General features: G+C 54.7%; 2 protein-coding genes across 5 annotated transcripts in view; one reads left to right on the top strand and one right to left on the bottom strand.

The window, feature by feature from the left end:
* Positions 1-868: 868 nt before the first annotated feature.
* CREB3 (cAMP responsive element binding protein 3) lies at positions 869-7,988 on the bottom strand. 3 transcript variants are annotated; one of them, XM_085042576.1, is made up of 11 exons: positions 7,927-7,988; positions 6,995-7,443; positions 6,181-6,318; positions 5,840-6,098; positions 5,521-5,633; positions 5,209-5,301; positions 4,596-4,702; positions 3,199-3,267; positions 2,961-3,045; positions 2,744-2,825; positions 869-2,310 (listed from the first exon to the last, which is right to left on the bottom strand). In XM_085042576.1, the coding sequence occupies exons 3-11, from the start codon at positions 6,316-6,318 to the stop codon at positions 1,970-1,972; spliced, it is 1,287 nt and encodes a 428-aa protein (XP_084898702.1). In that variant the 5' UTR covers positions 6,995-7,443; positions 7,927-7,988; the 3' UTR covers positions 869-1,969. The 3 variants fall into 3 exon arrangements, with proteins under 3 accessions (XP_084898702.1, XP_084898701.1, XP_084898703.1); XM_085042575.1 differs by having other exon boundaries at positions 6,995-7,457; positions 7,927-7,944; XM_085042577.1 differs by lacking the exon at positions 7,927-7,988 and having other exon boundaries at positions 6,181-6,391; positions 6,995-7,851.
* Positions 7,989-8,384: 396 nt separating this feature from the next.
* Positions 8,385-20,608, top strand: part of TLN1 (talin 1) — a 35,035-nt gene continuing 22,811 nt past the window's right edge. The window contains exons 1-11 of one of the 2 annotated variants that reach the window (XM_085042573.1): positions 8,385-8,497; positions 14,589-14,752; positions 16,996-17,093; positions 17,325-17,454; positions 17,679-17,831; positions 18,115-18,257; positions 18,661-18,788; positions 19,284-19,344; positions 19,617-19,721; positions 20,059-20,214; positions 20,469-20,570. In XM_085042573.1, the coding sequence (XP_084898699.1) occupies positions 14,623-14,752; positions 16,996-17,093; positions 17,325-17,454; positions 17,679-17,831; positions 18,115-18,257; positions 18,661-18,788; positions 19,284-19,344; positions 19,617-19,721; positions 20,059-20,214; positions 20,469-20,570 (1,206 nt within the window). In that variant the 5' untranslated portion in view covers positions 8,385-8,497; positions 14,589-14,622. The remainder of the gene's footprint in view (positions 8,498-14,588; positions 14,753-16,995; positions 17,094-17,324; positions 17,455-17,678; positions 17,832-18,114; positions 18,258-18,660; positions 18,789-19,283; positions 19,345-19,616; positions 19,722-20,058; positions 20,215-20,468; positions 20,571-20,608) is intronic. The other variant, XM_085042574.1, reaches the window with a different exon arrangement.

The following is a 20,608-nucleotide window of genomic DNA, read 5'->3' as shown; positions in this document are numbered from 1 at the left end:
CTTCAAAAAAAAGAAACTAAAGCGTGGACAGAGTCTTAGATTTTCCTGATGCCATGAACAGCTCCTGGGGGAAAAGGTCCAGTGTTTCCCTGGTGATGTTGAAGGGCTGGGAGCCCTGGCCAAGGTAGAGTGTGTGTGTCCTGGTCCTTTTGGAAGCATACTGCTACCTGTCTTGAAATAGGGCTCCTGGGTGAGCCCCTCCTTGGCTCTCTCTCCTCCCGGCACAATGTTGTTTTATATCTCATTTGCTTTTTGCTTCCTGGGTGGGCTGCAAGCATGGAGCTTCCTGCACCCACTGCCTTGTTGAGCTCCCATGCCCCCAAACCCCACCCTGGGCTCCGAAGCCTGAGCTCAGGGTCTGCCAGTGCCTCCTGTGGACCCAGTGATCCCAATCAGACCCAGAGCCAAGCCTGAATTTAGCAACCCCGCAGGAGGCAGGGCCCACCCGCTGGCTGTTGCAGCACCCTGGCTGTGCTCCACTTCCTGCAATTGTGCAGCTCCCCGTTACAAAAGCAGCGGTGGGGGTTGACACCGGCTCCTCGCGCTTCCTCCCAGGGAAGCTGCTTGCTTCCACAGCCCTGGGGGCTTGGGTGTGCGCCATGGGTGCTGGGTGCTTACCACATACGCTTTACTTGAATTGAGTGGTTTTGCACCCTTGAAGCGGGGTGAGAGCGGAGCAGCAGCTCTGTGATCCTGTGCTGTGCTTCAGCAAAAGCCCCTCTGCACAGCCACAGCCATGTGGAATTCCCCTCCACGGATCTGAGGTGATCACCCTCAGCCCTTCCCTGAGTTTCTCCCACAAGGCTCCCAGCCCCAGGTGCAGGCCCTAGCTCTCACCAGCACCTTGCCAAAATCACAGAGGACACAGTCACACATCATTAACATTTATTTAAACTCTTAATAATAAAGAAAGCTATTAATTATTATTCTGATCCAACTGAAGCTGTCCCTGCTCATTGCAGGAGGAACTGAACAAGATGATCTTAACAGGTCCCTTCCAAACTAAATCATTCTATATGACTATGAAATGACCTGAAGTAGGACAAAGAGATCTCTACAGGTACCACTAAGCTGCACTCTGGCAAAGACACCAGCTCACAGCATTTCTGCTCAGCCCAGAACCATTGACTGCATCACCAGCTAGCACAGCAAAGCTTGGGCACACAAGGACATGGCTTTGAAACCTTCCTGTGGCCAGGAAAGCTTTCAAAAGAGCAAGCAGCTCCACTGCTCTTTGCTACGTGCTGCCTCAGCAGTCTGGCTCGAGACATGCCTGCTCTGAGGCCCAGAAGCCTGCAGGAGATGAAAGGCTCAGCCCTTACAGTAGGCAAACAGCACACATGGCTCAGGAAGGACTCCACATTACCTTCTCTAGCCAGGCTGGGAGCTGTGGCCATGGCTCAAAAGCTAGCAGGAACAGGCGACATGCTGGGTCTGTCGCAGCAGCAGGTAAGACCGCTCCTGTGAGGGCACTGAAGGTCAACTTGCTCCCTCACACCTAGAAGTCAGGCAGCACTGCAGGATTAAGGGGCAGGGGCATGGGACAGATGTTTGGGGCCACAACACAGAGTAAAAAGTGCCTGTTCATCCACAGCCGGACAGTGAAGAAGTAGGGCAGTGGCCTCCACCACCAACTGCATCCAGTCAGACCAAGTACCGGCACCTCAGCCTGACTGCCTCCGCCCTCCCTGTCACAGCCCATCCCCACAAGCCACCAGATGCACTCTGGGCTGCAAGCCACATCAGCAGCCACAGTGAAATTCTCAGAATTTCCTGTCCCATCTCAGATGGAGCCTGATACAAATATAAAATGTCAGAATGATTCCTCCCTGATAAATCCTCTGAGCTGCTGGCAATCAAGAGAGTATTCAGAAGAAACTGCGTGGATAGACTATCTGTTAATGCAGCTCTGCTCCCACCCCATGGGACACCCCCCGGTATCATCCCAAGGAGCAGGACGCAGCATTGGTCACATCTCATTGGCATGGTGCTGCTGGAGGAGAACTCTGTCAGGGTGTTCCACCCACTCCTGACCCTTGGCTTTCCATGGAACCACCACTGCTGCTGGTAAAGGGTCACTCTGGGGCAGGCCCGGCTCAGAACCTGCTGCTGCTGGAGGGTCAGAGGATGAGTTGCTGTTGAAAGATCTGGGACTGGGGTTGAGTGGACTCTGCCCCTCTTCCCGTGACTGACTGAGGTTGCCTGGCAGTGGGGGGTCCCCAGGCTCTGGGCTGAAGCCCTCCAACTCAGTGTCGAGCTGCATATCAGGTGCTCTCTGGTTCGGAAACTCGCGGATCTGCCGTGACAGCACTGTAAGAGAGACAGAGGCAACCTTGTCATTTTCAGCCTCCCACCCTCCTGTGCCAAGCATGGAGTCACCACAGAGCCCAGGAGAGAGGACAAACTGTTTAACCAGGACTTCCTCCTCCCAGGGGAGGAGGGGAGAGGATCCTGCACAGCTGCCAGGCACAAGCACAGTTTGTGCTCCAAGAGGGACCGGATCTCTCCTGTCCTTGCACCGCCCCTGGCGCAGAGCCCTACTTCCAGGCCGTCCTCTGCAACAGGGCTGAGTAAGAGTCCGGAGCTAGGGCGAGACAGCAAGCCAAACCTAGTAGTCACCCCAGGCAAGGGGCTGCTCAGTTTGAGCTGCCCCAGAGTTCAGGCTGTCTCTGGGGAAAGTGCTGTGCCCTGGAGGGCTGTACTTCACCTGGAGCCACAACTCAGACGCAACCTGGGCACTCACCCTTGAGCTCCTGCTGTGGCTCTGTGCTCGCGGGTGAGCGGATACTGGGGGACAGAACGAGGCAGAAGGACAAAACCACAATCTGGAAACAGAAAGATAAGCACAGATCTCAGCAAAGGTGATAGACAGGCATCATTGGCCACAATAAACACCTCTCTCCCAAACTTGTAAGGACAGCAGAGGTTCTGCCACAGACACAAGGGCTGAAGCCACTTACCATGATGCAGGTTTTTCTTTTGGTAGTTTTGGGGGTGGACCGTCTCACCAAGGCCTGCAGTTTTTGCAACTGCCTGAGCAGTGACCTGCAGGACAGCAGGAGATGCAGGTTAGCAGAGCAGCTGAGCCTAGAGCTGGCACACTTCCCTTCACCCCCTGCAGCCAGGGACAGGCCATAGCCCCAAGAAGAGGGACAGACTTCCCCACCAAAAGTCCTGCCAAACCCAACAAGAACTCACATGTTCTGCTTCTGCAGCTGCTGCACCTTCTTCTCCAGTTCATGGTTTTCAGCTGTGCAGGCCGCCACCCTTCGCAGGAAAGACAAGCAGCATGGGGGAAAACCAGAGATTTTGTTGGTCAACAGCAAGGACTTCACATCAGTCACCACCTCTGGGTGGTGGGGGCAGACAAAATTGGTCCTGGGGACTACAGGTATCACCTGCAGCAAAGCCCAGAGAGCATCACCTCAAATCAGATATGGGGAGGGATGAAGCCCTGCCCAGTCCTGCAGTTGAGAGAAGCCATTGACTAATCCCTACAGATGCTCACTCCAAGTGGCACACCAGCCCTGCAGATCTGTGACATCAGGCTGTATTAAAAACTAGCCTGACCTGGAAAACACATTCGACCTGGCACGTCAGCTACCTGGCCTGAACAGAGCAGGCTCTAGGCCATCTCCAAGCACAAGAGCACTAGACAGGCTTTATCTTGAGGTTTGAACCCTCTGCAGAGAGCTGCTGCCCCCAGGGTCAGCCTCACTCTCTGCTCAGGGTGGCAAGAGACCAGCAGCCAAACAGCACAGCAGCTTCTGATGGGCACCTGCTGTTCCCAGACGCAGCAATGTGGTCAGCACAGCTAAGGCCATGTACAAGGGGAGCAGCCATTCTTTGACTGACCAGGTCATGTATTCATTCCCTTATTCTCGTTATCAGGCCTTGAAGGCTCTGTGCACCAAGTACCAAAACATTTCTTCTCCTCCATGCCAGCCTGGAAGTCCCTGGGCACCAGGCCTTACTGGCCTTGAAGGTCCCAGGCACAGAGCCAGCTCTGCGCTGCTGACAGCCCTATCACAGAGCACAGAAGCACAACAGCACAGACTGCACTGTCCACAAAATCAAGCAATTAGAAGTCCTAAGGGGCACCTTGGGAGTAGAGTTTCTGGTGAACTCAGGATCCTCAGCAAGGCTCAGGATCCCTCTGCCCAGGCACACGTCTACCATTGCCTGTTTCCTCCCATGACTGAGGGAGTAATTCGCATTCCTTTGTATCATTTTTGAATCTTTGTTATGATCATTATATTGATACACAGAACTGTCTATTAAGATGTGATGCAATCTGCAGAAGGCCTGGGTGACTAAAAATTGTAAGTTAAGATGTAGTAGAATGTAGGTGATTTGAAATCTTAAGTTAAGTTGTATGATAAATCCTGTACTACACTGCTTATAGATTGTACTGCATTGATTCTGCTTGCAGAAAAACAGTGCCATTCTAATCACAAATCCTGTGCTATTCTAATCATAATATGATACAAAAATGAACTTTTAATTGCATCTACAATTTAGTGCCATCTTCATTCTGCCAAGGATCCCTAAAAGAACATCCCTGAGCGCTGGATGATGGAGCTGCATGACCATACCTGTTTTCCAGGCCATCCACGTAGATCTTCCTCCGGCGACGACTATCCTGAGCTGCCTGCTTGTTCCGGATCTTACGACGCACTTTTCTCAGAACTCGCTCTTCAGCCTGCAGGGATCATCTCGTTAAAAACAATCCCAGGGTGTTGGCAATCCCAGCCTCTCAAACCCTGCACAAACCTCAGCACCCAGCCCAAGTGCTTGTGTCCTTTGTCCCTCCCACACCACTGAATAAATTGCAAGGCAAACTCTGGCCTGGTGATGCAGCAGCTGCCATGGTGTAGCAGAACTAAGACACATCTAAGGGAAATGAAAAGCTCACAAACTACCAGGCAAGCAGGAAAAAATAGCTGGAGGCACTTGTGGTGTAACTGCCTCCTGCAAACAGCTGTGAGTGGGAAAACTGACAGCAGCCAGAAGCTGCTGTGCACATTAACATCCTCCAGACTCAAAAGGAGAAAAAGGACACCAAGCCCTGACAAACAGCAGCTGAGCCCTGAGCATAGCACCTGGGCACCAATATTTTCATCAAGGCGCTGTCCTGTAGTTTCAAACTCCTACACTAGCTGACACATTTGAGTGGACCAAATTTATTTGGTTCCAGTGAAGACTCACTTTGGTCAGTGGCAGACAGGTTGGTAATGTAACACCTTCTTTCTCCAGGAGCTGCTTCTCCTCCTCTGTCAGGACCAGCTCTGGGAAGTCAGACTAGAAGATAGCAAAAATAAACCTACTGTGAACGTAAAATACAGGGAGTCCACCCTGGCCCAGAGACAGCATGCAGCAAACACACAGAACTGGAATCAGTTCTCCCAAAACAGCATCAAGCTTTCCCTCAGAGATATCCCACCTAGGAGCCAAGTCAGGAGAGAAGGAGAGGTGTGAGCAGAAGAAAAAGCTGGGGTCCACATGCACGGGAGTCAGTACCTGCACAATGGCTCCAGGCACAAGCTGGGGTTCATCTTCCACAGCAACAGCAATGGGGGAACTGGTGCTCTGTTCCAGTGCCGTGCTTGTGCCTTCCAAACCCACCCACGCCCCTGGAGAAGGAAAGGAGAGTCAAGTGCTGGGCCTCAGTGAGGCAGCACCTGACCAGCCAGCCCTGAGTAGCATGAAACAGCAATTTTACAGCAGCAGAAAGCCTCTACTCTGGGCTCTCTCCATCACTCCATCACCAAAACAAACCGATATGGGACTGCTTTCCTGTCTCTAACCAGGGCAGAAAGAGTCCATACACATCACTCACCCAGCTCAATGGTAACATCTCCTTCTGCCACGTCAGACCTCACACCTTCCAGCACAGGCCAGTCCTGGTGAAGGGAGTAGTTGTGATCAACCTGCACAATGTCTCGGCTGGCAAAATTGCTACCAAGGCAATGGGACAGATGCTGATTCTCAGAAATGCTGCTGTCATTGCTGGCAGGCAAATAACTGAGCCTGTCTGGTTCATCTTCTAAAGGGCTCAGCAGTGAGCTGATGAAGTCATCCATCTCCTTGTCCAGAAGCTGCAGAGAAACAGATTTTACTCAGCAGGGAGACAAACCTCCTAAACCTCAACTCAGCAACAATTCCTCACAAAGAACTCACCTCAGGCATTGGCAGGCCCCAGTCTTCCAGCAGACCATTCTGCTCCCCTGGGATTTCAGGGCAGGGAGCATCATCCTTCAGGAGAAAGTCAAGCAGATCCACATCTGTCAGGGCATCCAGCTCCTCTGGGCACGACATCTGAGCAGGACACCCAAAGTGAGCACAGGCACAAGGGGAGGCACCAGCATTGCTTTAAGATGTCCCTCAGACCCTACAGGCAAAGTATCCCCATGCAATGTCAACAGCAGGGATGGCCAGTTCACAAGTACTTCCCCAGTAAGGCTATTATAGCACCACTAGTGACAATACACTGTTTTCCCCACAAGGTTACTGTGACCCAGCCACAAGAGCCACACTCCACCCAGAGCATAAAAGCTGCAGGAAGAAGAAAAATGGAACAACCCCAGACTTAATGGTGTGGAGAGCATGCAAGATCCTGCTGTTCCACAAAAGCCTGAAGGTGCCATACCCCCTGCTGTGCAGCCAGCAGGGAGAGCTTACTGACACAGGAAAATTATTAAGAACATTGTTGAGGTTTTAACTAAGGGGATTCTGTTAATGATTAAACGATGATCAAATTCTAAGTAATCGCTGAGTGAACAGAAATTAAACTGTAATCAAATGGTGATGAAGTGATCATCGAAGGGTAATTAACAAATGATTTAACAAAGACCTAAATGATGACTTAGTAATTCAAACAGCTGTGAAACACTGTATTATTTGACACACTTGTAATAATTAAGCTATAGATGGATATACATAAATGTCACTAGCACACAATATACCTTTAGGCTGAAAGTAAAACACTCCTTACCTCACTGCAGAGATCAGATGCTGGCAAAGGGTCTCTCAGCCCTGAGGAGTGACCTGGAGGGCTGTCCCAGCTCCCAGGGAGGTCAGGGCCTGGCAGCCTGAGAGCAGTAGAGCTCAGTGGCTCAGGGAGGCCACAGGTACTTAGAGGGCAAAGTGAAGCACTTGCAGCCAAACGCTGCCCTGGCACTAGTGCACCTGTGTGGCCGTAGCAACTTTAGCTTTGTCTGGTCCCAGCTCGGGCTGCTGCTGTTATGTCCTGACAAGACATGGCCCAGGAGCCTCGGTCCCTGAGGAGGTGCAGCCTCGCATGGCTCTCAGCAGGATCAGCCTGGCCGGCTGGTGGGCGATGCCTGAGCCAAGGCACCACTCAGGCTGTCAGAGCACGGGCATCCACCGCACCTCTCCATCAGCACTGCTAAGCTTTCACATCTAGCTGTCAAGTGTCACAGTCTGAGAAGAAAAACCTATAAAAAACAGAATACCACCAAAACCATCTGAAACCCTACCCTTAATTAGAAGGCCAGGGCAGTCCCCAGCCACAGGGCTGCGGTGCCAGCTGACTGGGAGCAGGGCTGCCAGCAGAAAGTGGAGCGGTGAGAGGAAGAGGAGCTGGGCAGAGCCCAGGCAATGCCAGGGCCCATGGCTTCCACCGCCTCGGAAAAGTTTCCGTGCGCCAGGCAGGCAGCACGGGGAGGACGGGAACAGGAGGAGCAGGTGCGACAGAGGGAGGGCGACCGGAGCGCAGGGGCCGCGCCCCGCGCCGGGACACCCATCCGAGGGGAAGCAAGCAGACCCTCTCAGCCCCGGCCGAGGGCCGGGCCGACAGCCCCTGATCCCCGGGCCCCCTGGACCCTGAGAGCCGCGCAGCCCCGACCCCAGCCGTGCCCAGCGCAGCCCCGACCCCAGCCGTGCCCAGCGCCGCCCGCCCCTCACCTCAGCCCTGCCGCTTCCAACGCACCGCGGTGACGTCACCCCGCCTCCCGGCAGCCCCCGCGCACCGCCCCTGCCCCTCCCGCGCTGACGCCGCGGTCGCCCATTGGCTGGGGGTGGCCCGTGGGCGGCGGGAGCGCGCGCGGGTGGCGGGAGCGCGGGGCGGGCGGGGAAGGGAGGGGAGAGGAGGGGAAGGGAGAGACGGCGTGAGGGGAGGGCGGTGGGCCCGGGGTCATGCGGGGCACCGAGGGTGTCCCGGAGCGGGCGGGCGCCCGGGGGTGCGGTGTGAGCAGCGGGCGGAGCACGGCCCCGGCGCGCGGAGCCGTGCCCAGGCCCGGGGCGTCGGGTCGGGTCGCGCGGGTACGGAGCAGCACTGTTGGTGGGAGCAGAACGCCCGCGGTGCGCTGTGCGGGCGGAGCGCAGCCCCGGGGCACCGTGCGGGGCCGTGCCGTGTCACCCGGCGACGCGCCGTGTCCCGGCGCATGCGCGGCGGGGGGGCGGGAAGCGGGCGGTGCCGCCCGCTCAGCTCCCCTCAGCGTCGCGGGGCTGCCGCGCTGCTCCTGCCCGCGCAAAGGTACGGGGACCGGGGACGGAGGACACACGGTGTCCCGGTAACCGGGGAGGGAGGGCTGCAGAGTGAGGTCCTGGGGGCAGGCAGCGTCCTGGCTCTTGGGGGCTGCCGGAAACGGATGTCCCGGGGACCCTGCCCCCGCACCCCGCCCGGTAAATGGCGGGGAGGCAAGAAGGGAGCAGCTTCCCGGTTACCGGGTCTTCCCTGCTCCAGCCGTGGCTTGTCCGCGGCGCTGCGGTGACCGGGGGCTTCCGGGGTTCGCTCAGACTTTGGGGCGTGCCCATATCGCCCCCGGGGCGGGCGCCATCCGAGCACCGACGCCCACCGGAGGCTCCGGGGCAGCACGGGCTGGCGCGGCCACGTTATCCCCGGCCACGTTATCCCTGGCTCTGCCCTTGCCCTGCCTCACCCGTCCTGGACCCGGAGTCCTCCCTGGCCAGGCCCAGGCCAGCATCCCCACCTCGGGGGTCTCTGGGGACCGAGCTGAACAAGCCTGGCCGTGGCACCAGCCCGCGGACCAGGGTGCGACCTTTAGGGCAGGCCAGGCACAGCTTTTCCCCCGGCACCTCGCCCACCCTGCCGGGGCGTGGGGAAAAGTAAGTGGCAAGGGTGTCTGTGTCCCGCTGCGTGGTTTTGGGTGGGGACGCGAGGGGAGAAGCTTCCCATGGCCACAGCGAAGCCAGGGAGGTCGCCGCAGCAGTTCCCACCGGGACAGACAGCTGGCCATGGGGCGCTGGGGTGGGTCTGCTACCGGGCCGGCCTGGCTCGCATCGGGGAAAGGCCGGGTCCCCACCATATGCCGGCCGGAGCAACTAACCAGGCAGGGGAAACCGTGCCCCAGCCTCTGTCCGTTCCCTGCCGGATCCTGCCCGAGCCCCTGCAAGCTCCCCATCCCTTTGAATCTGCCGGCAGGATGTCTACATGCTTCTGCCGTGGCTTCATCGCTGGCTGTTAGATCCATATTTGGTAGCAATAATTGTTTACTCCCTTCTCCTCTCTCGTCGAGCCTCACTGCTGAGAAGGGGAGGGTACATATTTTAGGATTTTTAGTTTTGCCAAAACCTGTGAGTTGCCCAGTAAAGGGTCCAGACCACCTGCCTCCCCCTAGACCTTGGGGTGAAACGCCCCAAGTGCTAAATGAGCCTGTGATGCTGTGTAGGGAGCACCAGCCAAGCAGTCGGCTTGCTTGCTGAATGGCAGCAGCAGGAATTTGGTGCTTCCTGAAGTGACACGTCCCAGCAGATTTAGGGAACGGGAGAGTGGGAAGGCTGAAGAAAGGGGAAGAGGGACCTGTGGAATGCCCTCCTTTTCAGAACTGAGCTTTGCTGGCTGCTGGGTGGAGAAATGATCCCAAAATACAGCCATGCTCTCATTCTTCTTTCTCCTTTCTGCTGGTCCATCAGTACACTGCTGAGCAAGTCGCATGTTATGGGATGCATGGATGCCTGGATCAGGGCACCTAGTGCTGTCCAAAGTCCATGAGAGCATCCACTGCACCTCAACACTGCTTTTGGGGTCCTCTGCCAAAGGGCCAGCTTGCTAAATATGCAGGAGAGCTGCGGCTGGAGTCCCACTTGCCCCCATGCCTGCTTTGGTTGTGGGCAGTCTGGAAGATTTGTGCTCCGTGCCTTTGGAGGTCGGGATGCTCAGCAGGGGCAGACAGCGTGTGGGATGTGTGCAAAATGTGGGCAGTTAAATGGCTGGAGCTGCTTCAGCTCAGTGCGTGTGAGCAGGCAGGCAGGCTGTGGCTGTGATACTCCAAACCGGCTGCCCAGCCCCTATCCATTTTCCACACAGAGCACGGCTGCCCTCCCTGCTGGGCTGAGAGGATGCTCCTGTCCTAACCATGGGTAACAGCAGAGTGGTCACAGCGGTGCTGTGTCTGGCCTTGACAGCCACTCATGCTCCCCAGGAGCAAGCTCGGCCTCAGCTGGAAGAAACTGTCCTCCCATCCGACGTGGACATGCAGCTGGGAAAGAGGAACTGGGCTGTTCAGGCTCGGCAGTGTGTGACACTATCACCAGCTGGGGCTGCTGGCTCGGCCTTCCCATTGGTGCAGGGCTGAGCCACGTCTACCTCAGTGCCTGCTTTGGCTGTGTATGCTGGTCTCGTACTGGAGAATGCAGGAGGGCTCAGCCAGAGCCTGGTCTGGCTTCTTACCAACCGGATTTTTGACCCAGTTGATGGTGCTGGCGTGCAGATGCTGACATGCCAGCCAAGCCACTGCTGAAGGCGTTGCATTTTGGTGGCCTGGTACCTGCCTGGCTGTGCCAGTGGCTGTGCTGACTGGGCTGTGCTCTTGGAAAACCCCAGCAGTGGAGCAGTTTGCAGCTGATAAAGCTTTCTGCAGCCAACTCCTAGTTCAGGGGTGGTCTGCAGTGGGGCTTTGCTCAGGTGAAATTTGGTATTGCTGTTTAAAAAAAGGAAAAAAAAACCAAACCCCACCACCAAACCTCTTGCAGAGTATCCCTTAAAAGAGAGCATAATAAAAATGACAAAATGATTGCATCTGAAGATTTGCAGCTTGTTCTGGAAACTCACCACAAGTGTTCCAGCCAGCTGCAGTTGAATTTTGGTTCATTTTCTTTTTTTCTTTTAAGATGCAAGCCCTCCCCCATAACCATTATTGCAGCAGTAAACTCAGCCGACACAAATATAGCAATTATGTCACGTGATGGAAAACTCACTGTCAGTGGTCCCCAGCAATGACATGGTGGTTCATTGGGTCACACGGTGCTGTCTGCCCACAGCCATCCCTGCCTACACTGACCCTGCCGTCACGCAGAGCCCGGATGTCTTAACCCGTCTTGGTTTTGCTCACCTTGTGTGGGGTGAGATGGAGGAGGCTGCAATGGCTCCTGGAGGAAGTGGTGTAACCGCATAGAAGTTGTGCTCTGTCACTTCATCATTTTGGGATCAGCTCAGGAATATACCCCTGGTTCAAAAAGGGTTGCACACAGCTTGCTATGAAAAGCAGAAGTGTGTTAATCCGGCTGCTCCAGTGCCTTATCTGACTTTGCATACCGACAACGTGATTGAGAATAGGTTTGACTGAGAATAGGTTTGCTTGCTCTGGAGGTGAGCCAGTAAAAAGTTGGTGTGTGTTCATCAAGACTTGGTTTGTTTGGGTTTTTTCTTTCTAGGGGGACAGCTTGAGTTTCACCGTCCTTTTCCTTTATATTTCTGGTTTGCACTGCCAGGCTCCCACGCTGTCTCATCTGTTACATCTAGTTCCGCTTTTCCTTCCCCACATAGTTCCCAGAGGGGAGAGGTCCACAGGGTCTGGGCCCTGCACTGGTGCTCTCACACCAGCAGCAGATTTGCAGACTTCATGTGATTAATTACCACTTTTTGCTGACAAACTTCACCAGGGTTTGAGGAGGTGTCCTTTTGCAGCAGAGAGCATTTCTGCTCTAGACATTGCTGTCAGCAAAGTTCGGCTGCTGGAGCCCAAACTTTTTCCATAGAATGTGGCAGTTGAAGCAAACCATCTCCCTTTTCTCTGAGGTCTTCTTCGATGTTATCAGTATCTTCCCTGCTGAGCTCTGTCATTTTTTTAAGTTTGGGAGTGGGAAGGCTAGAGCAGTCATCTTCTTGTGGGGTCTTGGAAAGCACAGTGCCCCCTGTGAAGGGTGTGCTAAGGGGTGCCTCTGGTGCAGTGCCTGATTTTGGGTGGCTTTGTGAGGGCAAGAAGAGGATCCAGAAATGCTGGCAGATGGCCTGGCCCTGGCTCCTCTCAGTTCCTCTCTACCGTCCAACCTCCTCCACTCCCCTTCCTCCATGGTCTCTGACCTTGTCCTGTCAGTGTCATGTTCTCCTTTTCCTGCAGAAGGATGGAAAGCAGCTTTATGCTCAACTTTAGAATATTTTTAGATGTAGAGAACTTGGCCTGGTGACCGCAGCAGCCTGCCCTGCATATAAAATACTTGGAAAACCCTTTCCATGACAGGGTGTTCCTCATTTGTTCAGCCCCACAGCTTTGCTGGTGCTTCCGGATAGATGGCAACGGCACAGGCGGGTGCCTCTGCCACCTCCTTCCCTCTGCTGATGGGCTGCCTTGCTCCGGAGCTGAAGTGCATTTCATTCCTCGGCAGCGGAGACAGTGGGGGCCACGGGCCTCCGCAGAAACATTGCAGAACGGCTCAGGAATGCAGAGCTGGAGCCGCTCCATGTGCTGGCGGAGGCGGCACGCTCCTTGGTCCCTGCCTCCCACCCGCACCACCAGCATGGCTTTATGGCTCTGCTGGAGCAGGGCCCCTGCCCTCTGACTTGCTGCTAGCCTAAACTGGACGCCCCTAGGCTGCTCAGATCTGTGGTTGGAAGCAGCCTGCGCTGGTGTACTCCCTCCCAGGGGTACCAGAGCTGGCAGCATCAGGCAGGGATGCACAGATTCTCCATGTACTGCTGCAGTGCGAGGAAGGCTGCCAGCACATTTTGCCCAAGAACCTTCCCAGGCCAGGCTGAGGATGCAAGATCAGCTTTCTCTGACAGCCATAATAGGAAGCCTGGTAAGAGCAAATCAGTCCCAAAGAGAACAAGCAGATGTGCATCCCACCCGTCCTCTTGCATCCTCCCACCACTAGAGTTTAAGGACAAGGCAGCCTGGCTCAGCAGAACAGGGGACTGCCTCCCCATGAGCAAGCTCTCAGGGAGAGGAAAAGGCATGTCACTGCTGGAGAGCATTGGGCTGGGGCCAGATGGGGACAGGGAATGCTGAGAAGGGCATGGAGGTGTGGGGCAGGAGCAAAGGGCACAGCACAGGGACCCTGAGACATTTGGCAACCTGGGAAAGCACTGAACGCTGTTGCACAGTGGGTAAACCCAAGGGAAGGGACTCTTACAAACTGCATCAGGCAAGCAGGGCACTTATGTACAACCTCCTTCTGTTATTTCTTTCAGCTTTTACTGTGTAATACAAATATTGCAGTTCTGATTAGGTGTTATTAAAGCTGGTGTTTCAGAGCCCTTTTGAAGAGTGCTTGCTCTGAAGCTGCTCTGTTCAATTCTTTGCAGCTGCACCCTACAACTACCTGAAAGGAGGCTGTAGTGAGATGGGGGCTGGTTTCTTCTGCTATTCCTACAGTGAAATGACAAGAGGAAATGGCCTTAAGCTGAGACAGGAGAGATTCAGATTAGATATTAGAAGAAATTTTTTCACTGTTAAGATGTTTAGGCATTGGAGTAGGTTGCCTAGGGAGGTGGTGGAGTCACCATCCTTGGAGGGGTCTGGATCTGATGCAGGGTGATATGATCTGGTGATTTAGGCATTACTGTGGTAGTGCTACAGGTATGGTTGGACTGGGTGATATTCCAACCTTGATAATTGTGTGATTTTATTCTGTGAAGCTGATCCTTGAAGCTGGACCCAGCTTGACTCCTGTTTCAGGTGGCATGGTATGGCTGTTGTACACCCTTGCAGTGAGACCTGCCACAGGTGGCTCCTTGCCCTCCTGCATGTCATTCTTTGCCCTGGGTTGGTGTCAGCTGCCACAGATCCTGCCTTCTTGAGCACTCCTTGAGTATGAGTGGTGCTTTCCCCAGGTAATTATATTTAACATGTGAGTTCAATGCCTGGTGCCTTTATTTTGGTTTGCCAAGCAGCTTCAGGCTTTTCTGTCCCTTTGTGGTCAGGCTGCCAGCTCAGCACCGTCTGCTGTGGACATGAAGGGTCCTGATATCTGGGCCAGGGTGCCAGCTCCGGGTCAAAGCTTGGTTTTCCTCTTGTGGCTTCTGTGTCATGGCAGGTTTAATTATAACCCCTTTCATCATGCACTCCCAGCTTATCTAGTGTGCTCTCTCATGCTCACTTCCTCTCTCTGGCAGTATCTCTGTTGGTTACCAGCTGCTGACACTACTGCAGGCAAGTAAAATTGGCTTTGGGACCTTGGGACGAGGAGGCAAGGGTCCCAGTGCTGGCCTGAGGTCCCAGCATCTGGAAAGTGGGACCTCTCACAGGCTCGCCAGCACAGAGTGCAGCCCTTGCTTGCCACTGGAAGCTGAGTCCTGGCTTTCAGGTGCTGCCAAAGGAGGAGGGAGGACCCTGTACACTGGTGGGGTCAGCAGTCAGAGCTCATGTGTCTGTCTCCTCTGGCAGGTGACGCAGGAGTGGGGACAGCCCAGCCGCCACCATGGTTGCCCTCTCGCTGAAGATCAGCATTGGCAATGTGGTGAAGACGATGCAGTTCGAGCCCTCCACCATGGTGTACGATGCCTGCCGGATGATCCGCGAGCGGGTGCCTGAGGCACAGATAGGACAGTGTAAGTCTGTGGTGGGACTGGCTGCTGCGCCAGGGCCACCTTGGCTTAGCTCCTGGCATTTCACTGGTCTCCCTTTTCTTTTCTGTCTGTGCCTCTTTGGCACTTTCCCAGAGAAGTGGTGGAGCGGGGGGAGCAAGGTCCAAGTCCTCTTGCCCAGTTGAGGTGAGGGTCTGAGCTTCTCAGACTCCCTCCTCAACATTCCAGAAGAACATTTGGGGGTTTGGAAGTTAGGAAACCACATTTGGAAGTTAAATACTCATTAAGCAATTTGAGTCCGCTGCCCTTTCTGTCTCTGCTCCTCTGTCCTACTTCCATTCATCACCACTAGCCTGGGCTACATGGGTTTAAACAGTTGCAGGGGTCACAGCAAACATTAATAAACCATTTGAGTTAATTATTCCTTTCTTGGGATATATATATAATCTCCACTGGGTCTGTCTGCCACTGGCAGTTCTCTGCCAGACTCGTGCTGCTGCTCCATTACCTTTCTAGGCTGCCTCAGCTCTAGCATTTTCCTGCTGCCACTAGGCTTACAATTTAGCCTATGGCTCATCAGCTCATGATGTGACTCACGCCCACGCGGATGTGGCCTGTCCCCATCATGGATAGGGGGTTGGAGCTCTGGGACGCTGTCTCAGGGGCTCTCCTGAGTCCCTGCAACCCCTGAAAGCGGCTGTGCCACAGAGGAGAGACAGCAAAGTGGAGGTCAAGAGTCGTGGGAAGAGGAGGGGGAGTGCAGTGACATCTGGGAGCAGCACATTCCTTGAGGTTGAAAGGAAATGCCTTCTCGCGCCGTGCCCGGTTGGTCAGCAGTCCAGCAGACCATGGCTTTCAGTTTCAGCAAGCGACTGGATGTCTTTGGATATGCAGGACTGTAGTGGTGTTGGAAGGAGCATTGCATTTCCTGCTCCTGGGCGTGAGCCAGCCTGTTTATAAAAAAGGGGGGGGGAAGCAGCAAGGGGAAGGCCTTAAAGGGAACTGCTTATTCCTGCGTTCCTTTTCAGTTGCTCACAGCTTTTCTTTTTCTGTGTGTTCCTTGCATATTCTATTTCTCTTTGCTTTCCTCACTCACAAGCATTCAGGCTCCTTTTTTGAGCTGTCCTGTTTTTTTGTCACCTTTGGGCTGGGGGAGCTTCGGTGTAAGTTTCCAGCTCTGTTCTTGCTCTGTCTCAGGAAGTGCCTCTCCCCGCCCAATCCATGGATCTGGGGCAAACTGCTCAGTTTTCAGTGCTTTGGATTTATCCTCTTGGAATTTGCTCTGAAAACAGTTTGGGGTTTTTTGGTTTTTTTTTTTACTTCAAAAATAAAATGGCAAGCTTTCATGATTTTTCTGCTCCGTGTTTAGTAGGATCCTAACAGCAGTGTTAGACAGGCAGGCGCAGGGCGGCTCAGGAATTTGTCCCTCCCCAAAGAGAGCTGCCAACAAGATGACGAGTTATAAACATAGCCAACCAAGACAGCCTGCGGCGCAGGATTGTTGCAGAGGTGGAGAAGGACCTTTCCAGGGCAAAGCCAGGCGTGGTCCTGGCCTCTTGCTACATGAAAACGGGCCTGTCCCTGTGGGTCCGAGCTGGGGAGCCACTGCCCAGGCTCCAGCAGCAGCCCTTTCACCAGGTATCCCACTCTGAGGGAGCAGGATTTGGTGAACAGTACTTACTCACTGCCTCTGAGTCCTTTTAAGCCTTGAGCACAATCTCCTTCAGCCTCCTCTTCTGCAAACAGAGGAGTCACAGCTCCTCTAGTCTGTCACACCAAGATTCCATCATTTAAATTGCCTCTCTGTATCTTCAAACTGTACTGTGACCTGGGGAGATGCAGATCCTACCACTAGGGAGTACTCAAAGTGTGGATTGCCTAGATTTTATAGACTAGTCCCCAGCATCCTGCCTGGTGATCCCCAGGATTTTATTACCTTATTTTCACCACTACTATGCATTGCACTGGAGATTTCAGAGAGCTGTCAGCCACAACTGCAAGCTCTTCCTTCTGTTGTGTCTGTCAGTTCCAAGTTCAGTGTTGCGTAGGCATGCTGCAGATGATTTTTCCGTAGATAACTGTGGTAGAACCTCGGAGTTGCATGCCAGCTTTGTTGCCCACTTGTTAGGTTTAGGCTCCAGTGTTAGCAGGGCTGCTGTGCTTCATGGACTGGGCTGCACCGGTGCATATCCCTGGGCACAAAGTGGTGCCTTGGTCGCCCTGTCCTGCTCAGGACTACCCTGGCAGAGACTTTACCTGTTTTTCAGCCAATGATTTTGGGCTGTTCCTCTCGGATGAAGACCCAAAGAAAGGGATCTGGCTGGAGGCTGGGAAGGCTCTGGACTACTACATGCTTCGCAATGGGGTAGGTATCCGGCCCACATTCTTCCAGCTATAACCTTTGCTCTGTGGTTGGATGTGCTCACAGCGTGGAGGTGCTGTGGGTGCCTGCCCTGCTGCCTTGCATCGTGCCCCGCAGCACACCATGTCACCCCCACCATTGCACTGGGCAGAGGGGAGCTGTTGGCCTGATGGTGGGGTGTGGGTACCCTGCACTGGTGCCACTGCTGGGAGTTGTGCTCTGCTGTGCCCACAGGATACCATGGAGTACAAGAAGAAGCAGCGGCCCCTGAAGATCCGCATGCTGGATGGGACAGTGAAAACAGTGATGGTGGATGACTCCAAAACTGTCACGGACATGCTCATGACAATATGTGCCCGGATTGGTGAGGACTGCAGTGGGGGGAAGAAGGGAGGTGGGGAGAGAATGGCACAGTGTGAAAGGCTTCTGGGGGAGCAGCAGCAGCTCTGTGGCAGATGGCCTGGCAGCACGGGTGTCTGAGGGGTACGTGACATAGGGGAGGGGGCACTGCTCTGCACCCCTGTGTTGCTCTGTGCCCTGTGTTTGGCAGGAAAGTCATACTGAGTTTGGTTCTCTGCTCTCCTGCAGGCATCACCAACTATGATGAATACTCACTTGTACGGGAGATTATGGAAGAGAAGAAGGAAGAGGTTACTGGCACCCTCAAGAAGGACAAGACCCTGCTGCGAGACGAGAAGAAGATGGAGAAGCTCAAGCAGAAGTTGCACACAGATGACGAGTGTAGGTGCCTGGATGTGCTGGGAATGGAGTCAGCCTGTGCCAAGGGCCTTGGGGAGGGGAGCAGGGACCTCTGCAGGGGGAAGAGGGCATGGAGAGGACTGCAAAAAGGGAGCATGTGCCCACACTCCCTGGAATGTTTCCTGCCTGGGGAGCCAGGGCAGGAGGGTGAGAGCTGGGAGGCACCAGGCGGACATCCATTTCTCACTTGGCATAAGCAGCCCCAGGGCCAGGACCAGCTGTGCCTTGGTGCCTGTCCCTGCTCACACCTTGGCATTGCCTGCAGTGAACTGGCTGGACCACGGCCGGACCCTTCGTGAGCAAGGCATCGATGACAATGAAACGCTGCTGCTGCGGCGCAAGTTCTTCTACTCAGATCAGAATGTGGACTCGAGAGATCCTGTGCAGCTCAACCTGCTCTACGTGCAGGTACAGCTTCCCAGAGCACTCAGCTCCACTGCTTCATGCCAGCCCCTGACAAGGCTGGTGGCTGAAGGCTTTGTCAGGAGCCATGACAGGGGGTTACTCTGGGATACCCACTTATGTTCTGGGTAAGAGCCAACCAACACTGGCAATCCCAGTCTATTCTCTGTGTACTCCAGAGCTCCCCAGGGAATCCCATGTCAGCTCTGTCTGGTAGAAACCATCCTGAAATCCTGCTGCTCTTCTTCTCCCAGGCTTGATGCTGTTTTCTGTAGGGGACAGCCTACATCCTCCTATTTTTCAGGGCCACTTTTAAGTCTGGAAAACATGTTGTGCTTGGTGTGGAGATGAGCAGTGGCAGGGCTGTGTGGCTGCCCAGCCCACAGCAGTGTCTTCTATTCCCTCGCAGGCTCGTGACGACATCCTGAACGGTTCCCACCCTGTCTCCTTTGACAAAGCTTGTGAGTTTGCTGGCCACCAGTGCCAGATCCAGTTTGGGCCATACAATGAGCAGAAGCACAAGCCAGGCTTTCTGGAGTGAGTGTCTTGAGGATCCCCTGGGACTTGTCTCGAGGTGGCTGGAGCAGCTTGACAGTACCCAGCACCACACTGCCATGTGGAGTTCTGGGGGTTTGGGTGCCTCCAGTGCAACCCCTCTCCTCCCTACAGCACATGGGAGATCCATACCAGCTGTGAGGGGTGCCAGCCCCCCCATCCTGCTCCTTCTGGCACCCCTATAGGGACATGCAGTCAGCTCCTATGGGGGCAGCCCCAGCCCACCCTCTGGCCTGCCTTGATGCCACACAAAGGGCTGCATTCTCAGCACCTTTACCCCACTCTCAGCTAGGGCAACTCCAAGGACAGCTTTCATTGCTGCAGCAGTCTCTCCCACATTCTTTCTGCTTCCAAAAATTCCCAGCTTGTGCCCTGGCAGGGGTTTGTCCGAGGCTTTGGGTTGGGCGTGTTATAGTCAAGGACAGACACTGGCTTTGGGCTCTGCTGCTAACAACTGGCTTGGCTGTCTCTTGGCAGGCTCAAGGATTTCCTTCCCAAGGAGTACATCAAGCAGAAAGGAGAACGCAAGATCTTCATGGTATGTGCAGTGGGGAGGTTAAGATCTGGGCTTTTTGTTCCTCCTCACTAAAGGCTGAGGTACTTCTGTCTGAGGAGGCAGCACGTAGCAGTCTGTTGGGTGAGAAACAGGAGCAGGAGCTATAGAGGGGCACACAAGGTAGCTCCTGAGTTCCCAGAGATCAGAGCTGGGGCAGGGGATGGAGGTGAGGGGGTGAAAGCCTGGAAAGGCTGTGCAGTGGAGTCAAGGCAGGACTGTGAAGCTGGTGCAATGTTCTGTCTTTGCTGTTGCAGGCCCACAAAAGCTGTGGGAACATGAGTGAGATTGAAGCCAAAGTTCGCTACGTGAAACTTGCCCGTTCCCTCAAAACCTACGGGGTCTCCTTCTTCTTGGTCAAGGTAGAGCAGTAGCCCCCCAGTCCCACTTCTAACTGATGAAAATTCTGCTTCTTCAGCATCCCTCCATCTGTTGTGTCTCCAGCTGCTACCCCTCAATCCATGCTGGTCTTACTTTCTTTGCATCTCCCCCATCCACCTCTGCTTCTTTCTTTTTCTGTCCAATGCCTTCCTACTCCTTGGTTCCTGCTTTTTCTCATTGTCAAGCTACATATGATGGTTGTCACCACCAGAAGGTGTGGCCATGTGGGTGTTTGGTAGCCATTGCAGACCTCAGATATCTCTGCCTGGATGGATCCATCCCAGGGATAGCCCACAGCCCTTCTGTTGTGTCCCACAGGAGAAGATGAAGGGGAAGAACAAGCTGGTGCCACGGCTGCTGGGGATCACCAAGGAGTGCGTGATGCGTGTAGACGAGAAGACCAAGGAAGTGATTCAGGAGTGGAGCCTGACCAACATCAAGCGTTGGGCAGCCTCGCCCAAGAGCTTCACCCTGGTATGGACCAGCGCTGGTCCCCCATGCCCCCTTCCCTCTGGTGCCCTTGTGCCCCGCTGGTGCCTGTACCACCACCTCTCAGTCCAGCCCCTCTCTCAGGTGTTGCTCCACGGTGGCACAGCCTTGCCCTCCTCTGGTGCCTCTCCCAGTGCTTGCTATGTAGGCTGGCACTTGGGTGCTTAGCGCATACCAGAGGGGCTCAGGATGGCCGCCAGTGCCCTGCTCTGGTGCTACCCTGTGCCCTGCCGTTGCAGGATTTTGGAGATTACCAGGATGGTTACTACTCAGTGCAGACAACGGAGGGGGAACAGATCGCCCAGCTGATTGCTGGCTACATCGATATCATCCTCAAAAAGGTGAGGCTGTGCTGAGAAGGGCACTGATAGCCCCTCTC

The sequence above is a fragment of the Lichenostomus cassidix genome, chromosome Z (assembly GCF_008360975.1).
Source record: "Lichenostomus cassidix isolate B80296 chromosome Z, HeHo_3.0, whole genome shotgun sequence".
NCBI classification, from domain to species: domain Eukaryota; kingdom Metazoa; phylum Chordata; class Aves; order Passeriformes; family Meliphagidae; genus Lichenostomus; species Lichenostomus cassidix.
The sequence above is the reverse complement of the archived record's forward strand: the minus strand, read 5'-3'. Positions and strand labels throughout refer to the sequence as shown.

What these genes read in the sequence shown, in the direction of transcription:
- CREB3 (XM_085042576.1), bottom strand. Translation starts at nt 6,318, where the DNA reads ATGTCGTGCCCAGAGGAGCTGGATGCCCTGACAGATGTGGATCTGCTT. An exon ending in GGGGCCTGCCAATGCCTGAG is followed by an intron (nt 6,099 to 6,180) that starts GTGAGTTCTTTG and finishes GTTTCTCTGCAG; the next exon opens with CTTCTGGACAAGGAGATGGA. An exon ending in TGCCTGGAGCCATTGTGCAG is followed by an intron (nt 5,302 to 5,520) that starts GTACTGACTCCC and finishes GCTATCTTCTAG; the next exon opens with TCTGACTTCCCAGAGCTGGT.